Genomic DNA, 6,720 nt, shown 5'->3' with positions numbered 1-6,720 from the left:
TGGTCCCTGTATATGACCCCATGTGGCCATAAGAGCATGAATAATATCTTCCCATATAGTACAACTGCACAAGGTGTCGTATATTTGAATGCCCTCTATAGCCTCTATGCATTTGACCCTAGTTGTGATACTTACAATGATCTCCCAAGTGGTATCAATCCTCATCTCTAATGAGGTCATTCTACATAATGGGCTGTCTATCAACCTCATCCTTTGATCTAGAAAGCCTCTGTCTCAAAAAAGGTCTCATGTTGCTCCAAGCTCTGATATAAACGGAGAGGAAGGTGCCTTATACTCTACCTGAGTAAAGATGAAACGTGAATTAAGCATTAAATCTCCACCAACACAAGTTGCACACCTAAAAATATGAAACATAAAGGAATCCTTCCAAGCCTCTGAACCTCGAAGGAAGCCTCTAATCGCTAACTTGCAAAGCAATGTTGTGCATTGCATATCCTGATCTACAATATTCAACTCCCCTTCCACAATAGGACGTATAACAATCTCCCAAGCAACTTTGGCCCGAGTGTCGAATTGTACCATCCAAACCTCACCAAAGAACGTTCACGACCAATCTCCATAGCTGACCAATGCATCCATGAGAGAAGCACCAAGCTGAGGCAATGAACCAAGCTGAGGCACACAGTACTTGGTTAACCACCAAGGCTCTGGAAGCTAAACCCAATCTCCTAGAACTCCAATGAAGAAGTTTCTTCCTTATGCTCACAAGTACCAGTGCAAACTGTTGTGTAGGGAATATATCAACCCCAACTTGATACCAATATATCTGGCAGTACAACCTCTTTCAATCCAAGTACAACTTGATATATGTCTTTCAACTTGATACCAAAATATCTAGCCGTACCGCCTCTTTCACTCCAAGTAAACCCCAGCTTTGCACCCCAATTGACTCTTTGTAAATCACTATTCTGAAAATCAATAGATTTATCCCTATTGCTAGGCAAACTTCCTCCAACGCAATCTTAAACCTTCAACTTCTTTGACGAATATTGGTCAATGGAGGCCTATCACATTGCTTGGGATTGCCCACAAAATACTTGCCAAGGCAGTAAGCATGAGGCTGCAGCCAGTATTGCAGGATGTGATTCATGATATGTAGATTGGGTTCCTTCAAGGAAGAAGCATCTTCGATAATATCTTTCTTTTTGGGAGGCGGTTGAATGGCCTAAGGAAAGCAATCAGTCCCTAGTCATCTTATTGCTGGACTTTGAGAAGGCATATAATAGAAGAAGTTGAACCCACTTGCTGACATGGCAGGGACTTACAGAACCAAATGGTGTTTTGGAATGACAAATCTTGATGGGTGGTCCTCGGCATGTGAACATGTTGATATACCAATACATACAATGTGCACTTCTCACTTCCCCATGCATGTAATCAGTCACTTTGAGAGCCTCATCCCCTCATTTGTTTATTGGTCCGTGCTACAAAGTCTTAAAGAAGACAAGCTTTCAACCTGCTGTGGCTCTTCTACTTGCAAACGAAAGGAATGCCTTCTGCCTCTTCTGCCACGATAAACTTTGAGTGGGGAATACCCCCACTTGAACTCTTTGCTCTCTTTGCTCATCTGGTGTAGCACAACATACAAATTAGTTTCTTGGGTGATTATGATCTCCTAAAACTAACAAGTGTACCTCATGCTCAAACTCTGGCTAGGCTTCCTCCATGCACCTTCTTTTTCTAAAGTATACCACCTTGTCTGCACACTCCTGCAGCCCAGCCTCAGCATAGATGTTTGACATCAAAACATACAAGGCATCCTGCTTGGGATGCAAGTTCACCGCACGATCAAATGCCTGTTTTGCCAGCTCTAAATTGCTGTGTGTTCTACATGCACCAAGCAAGCACAGCCAAATGGACAAATCAGCCAGCATTGGCATACTCCACAACATGTTATCTACCCTGTCGAAGTCCCCTGCACGCCCCAAGAGGTCTAACATAATGCCATAATGCTTTAAGTCCCGAGTTATGCCAAAATCTCTACTCATTGATTCAAAGTACTCGAGACCTTTGATGACAAGGCCAGTATGACTGCAAGCTGAGAGAACTGAAGTGAACATTACTTCGTCAGGCTCAATGCCTGCAAACTTCAAATCCTCAAACACCTGCAGGCTTGCTACAGAATTTCCTTCTCCTGCATGACCAGCAATGCATGCAGTCCATGCCATGATATTAGGCTCCAGAAGCCCGTCGAAGACAGCCTGTGCATCTATCATGCTTGAACAACTTGCATATGCATGAATTAGAGTGGCAGCCATGAAAGGAATCTGCTCATACCCAGCAGACATAATGCCAAAGTGAAGCTCTTTACATATCTCCAAGCTTCCGGTTTCACTGCAAGCTTGCAGAATGCAGATAACTGTAACATCATCGAGAGTCCAACTTTCCTTTTGCATCTGTCTGTACAACTGTAACGCCTTCTCTCCTTGGCCCTGCTCGACATATGCTGAGAGCATTGCAGTCCATGACACCAGGTTATGCTGGGACAAAATGCCAAATGCCTCCTCTGCCTCTAAAATGGCCCCACACTTGCCATACATACTCACAAGTGTGGTTCCGACAAAGCTGTCCGATGTAAAGCCCTTTGTGCGAGCATCAGCATGTAATGCCCGCCCGATCTCCAGAGACAAAACTTTAGTTGGTCTCCCCTCCATAACAAGTGCTGCTTCCTTCTCTGCGAGGGTTGTACATGCCTGAAGGGCAAACATGAGCAAGTGCTGGTCTGGACTGACACCTTCCTCTTGCATTTTTTTGTAGAACTGTAGAGACTTTTCTCCTTGGCCATGATCAACATATGCTGAGAGCATTGCAGTCCATGACACAATGTCACGTTTGCATAATGCACAAAACACATGCTCTGCTTCTGTGATGGCCCCACACTTGCCATACACTCTCAAAAGGGATGTACCAACAAAAACATCCGACGTGAAGCCCATTTTGTGGGCATCAGCGTGTAAGGCCTGTCCAAATTCAAAAGACAAGATTTTGGTGGATCTTCCACCCACAACAAGAGACTCTTCTTTCTCTGCAAGAATGCCACAGGCCTGAAGGGCTACCACAAAGGTCAGCTGGTTTGGACTCGTGCCTTCCCCTTGCATCTGTCTATACAACTGTAAAGCCTTCTCTCCTTGGCCCTGCTCAACATATGCCGAGAGCATCGCATTCCATGACACGAAATCACGCTTTGACAGTGCACCAAACACATCCTCTGCTTCCACAACTGCCCCACACTTGCCATACATACTCACCAGGGTGTTGCCAACAAAGACATCAGATGCCAAGCCTTTCTTGCGGGCATAGGCATGTAAGCTTTTGCCTTGGCCCAGGTCCTGTATGCTGCCACAAGCTTTCAAGAGGCTGACTAAGGTATAACTGTTTGGCTCTACACCATCCTCTTGCATGCGTTGATGCATTTTGAGTGCTTCCTGTGCATGGCCACGCTCCATGTATGCAGAAATGATGGCAGTCCAGGTAAAGACAGAACGGAGAGGCAACCTAGCAGACATCTCGAGTGCATCTTTGATGGCACCACACTTTGCAAGTGTCTCCACCAAGTAGCGCCCCAGCAAGCCATTCAGCTTGGCTCTATGTCGGGTGAGATGGGCTTGGACTCCCTTGGCTTGAGTAAGGGCCTTTCTCTTGTTGCATGCTTTGAGCAGGGAAAGGTAGATGTTATTGGAAGGGGCTGTGTCCATGCGAGAGAGGACATCGAGGGCCATGTTGAGGTATCCTTGTTTGCAAAGAGTTCGAAGAAGCTCGTCATCATGTAAACCCCCACCCTTCTCCTTAGAGGGATAAGAAGCGGAAGAAGAGCTTTCTCCTCCCTCGTACTCACCATGATCATCATCATCATGTTGCCATCTCTGGTGCTCACTATCATCAACACCATCATCATCATCATCATGATAATGTTGCCCTTCTTCCTGCTCGAAATCATCAAGATGTTGCTCTTCATTCTGATCACTATCATCACCATCCTGTTGCCCCCTTTCCTTTTCACCAACATCATTATCATCATGGTGTCCCTCTGCATCATCATCATCATCATCGTGGAGGAGGGTGCGCAGAGGAGACTCCACCCGCCTGTGCTTGTGTAGCTTGGTGTCTAGCCACAGGGACTTTTTGACGGCCTGGTGGCGAAAGTGTGGGTGTCTAGGCCTTTTATCCCACCAAAGTTCCTCCCAAACCTCCTGCTGTTGCTGGCTTCCTTTCCTTTGTTTTTGAGATGGTGATTCTGCTGGCCCTGGTAGCGATGCTACTAGCAATGCCATGAAATGCTAGGGTTGTTTCACACGTGAGAGGCGGCGGTAATTGTGGAACCGCACAGGCCGCGGGAGCTGTACAAAATTATGTCCGCTCTACGTGTGACACCCATACAGACAGATATATATATATATATATATATATATATATATACATTATATATACACTATATATATGTGTACATATATCTATAGTATATACTAGTCCTCAACCCACGCATTGCTGCATAGATAGTCCCCAACCCACACATTGCTGCGGTATGTAACAGGGAGGCGAAGCGGCCCCAAATTGTCCCAAAGTTGTCCATGGTTAATAAGTAACTAGTATTGCACCCACGCATTGCTGCGGGCTGACCAAGGTTCCAGAAAAAAGAACTATTCCCTCTCTACAACCATCTCTCTCTCTCTCTCTCTCTCTCTCTCTCTCTCTCTTTCACACACACACACATGCACATGCACATGCACATGACCCTCTCCCTCTCTCTGTCACGTACATACACTCTCAAATGTTGAAACTCTCTCTCACATGCACACACATATACACACCTGCTCTCTCTCTCTCTCTCTCTCTCTCTCTCACACACACACACACATGCACACACTCCCTCTCTCTTCTTACACTCTCCCACACATAGAAGCGCGCTCTCTCTCTCTCTCTCTCTCTCTCACGCACACATACACATATGTAAATATATAGTATATACAATATTATGTTTTAGATACATATACCTATACATAGACACATATACTTATACATATATACATGTATTTCAAAATATAAATACAAACATCAACATAATTTAAATAATTTTGATTAAATTTTAATGTGTGGAGATGGGTGATAAGCTGTGGAGATGGGTGATAAGCTGTGGTCACTTTTAAATATATAGATAGATATATCATACACACATGGAAACACACACACACACACACACACACATATATATATGTGTGTGTGTGTGTGTGTGTGTGTGTGTGTGTGTGTGTGTGTGTATACATATACATACATACATATGTATGTATGTATGTATAAATGTATGTATGTATGTATGTATGTATAAATGTAAATAAAAACATACACACATATACATATATGTAAATAAAAACACACACATATACATATATGTAAATAAAAACACACACATATACATATATGTTTTCTATTTAATTTATATTTCTATTTATATTTTTATTAAAAGCTACTTTTTATTCTCTCTCTCTCACTCTCTTTCTCTCTCTTTTCACCCTCTCCCTCATTACATCTCTCTCTCTCCAGGTCTGCCCCATCTCACTCTCTCTCAAGCACATTCTACATATATGTATGTATCTATGTATGTATGTATGTATAAATGTAAATAAAAACATACACACATATACATATATGTAAATAAAAACACACACATATACATATATGTTTTCTATTTAATTTATATTTCTATTTATATTTTTATTAAAAGCTACTTTTTATTCTCTCTCTCTCACTCTCTTTCTCTCTCTTTTCACCCTCTCCCTCATTACATCTCTCTCTCTCCAGGTCTGCCCCATCTCACTCTCTCTCAAGCACATTCTACACATAGATGCAGATGTACGCACATGCATGCATATACTCTCTCTCTCTCTCTCTCTCTCTCTCTCTCTCACACACACACACACACACACCCACACACATGTACACACCGTACATACACTAATGCAAACGCACACACTCTCCTCCCACACAAACGCACACACACACACATGTACACACCGTACATACACTAATGCAAACGCATACTCTCTCCTCCCACACAAACTATCTCTTATGTAGAAATTATCCGCCTCTCTCTCTCTCTCTCTCTCTCTCTCTCACACACACACACACACATGTACACACATGTACACACCGCACATACACTAATGCAAACGCACACTCTCTCCTCCCACACAAACTATCTCCTACATAGAGATTCTTTGCCTCTCTCTCTCTCTCTCTCTCTCTCTCTCTCTCTCTCTCTCTCACACACACACACACACACACACACACGTGCACGCTTAAATAGATTTACACACATATATATAATTTTAATGGTAGGGATAAGTGGTGATGTGTGCTCACTCTCAAATAAATGCATCTTACATGTAATGTCTCTCTCTCTCTCTCTCTCTCTCTCTCTCACACACACACACACACATGCACACCCTCTTTCTCTCACATACACATGCACACACTCTCAAATGTCGAAACTCTCTCTCTCTCTCTCTCTCTCTCTCTCACACACACACACACACACACACACATGTACTAATGCAAACACACAGTCTTTCCCTCCACACACTCTCACACATAGACTTCCATCTCTCTCTCTCTCTCTCTCTCTCTCTCTCTCCCCTCCACACACACACACACACACACACACACTATCTCTCTTCTCACACACACTCTCCCACATATAGAAAC

The 6,720-nt window shown here is 43.5% G+C and overlaps 1 protein-coding gene across 1 annotated transcript; it reads right to left on the bottom strand.

Annotated features, from left to right (window-relative positions):
- Positions 1–1,673: 1,673 nt before the first annotated feature.
- LOC147631271 (putative pentatricopeptide repeat-containing protein At3g01580) lies at positions 1,674–4,292 on the bottom strand. The gene has a single exon (XM_086809169.1). The coding sequence runs from the start codon at positions 4,290–4,292 to the stop codon at positions 1,674–1,676; it is 2,619 nt and encodes an 872-aa protein (XP_086665295.1).
- Positions 4,293–6,720: the final 2,428 nt, after the last annotated feature.

The sequence above is a fragment of the Cibotium barometz genome, chromosome 15 (assembly GCF_041138505.1).
Source record: "Cibotium barometz isolate CiBa-2024 chromosome 15, ASM4113850v1, whole genome shotgun sequence".
Lineage (NCBI taxonomy): Eukaryota > Viridiplantae > Streptophyta > Polypodiopsida > Cyatheales > Cibotiaceae > Cibotium > Cibotium barometz.
This window is presented reverse-complemented; position numbering and strand designations above follow the sequence as displayed.

Coding starts and splice junctions, on each gene's coding strand:
- LOC147631271 (XM_086809169.1), bottom strand. CDS start 4,292: ATGGCATTGCTAGTAGCATCGCTACCAGGGCCAGCAGAATCACCATCT.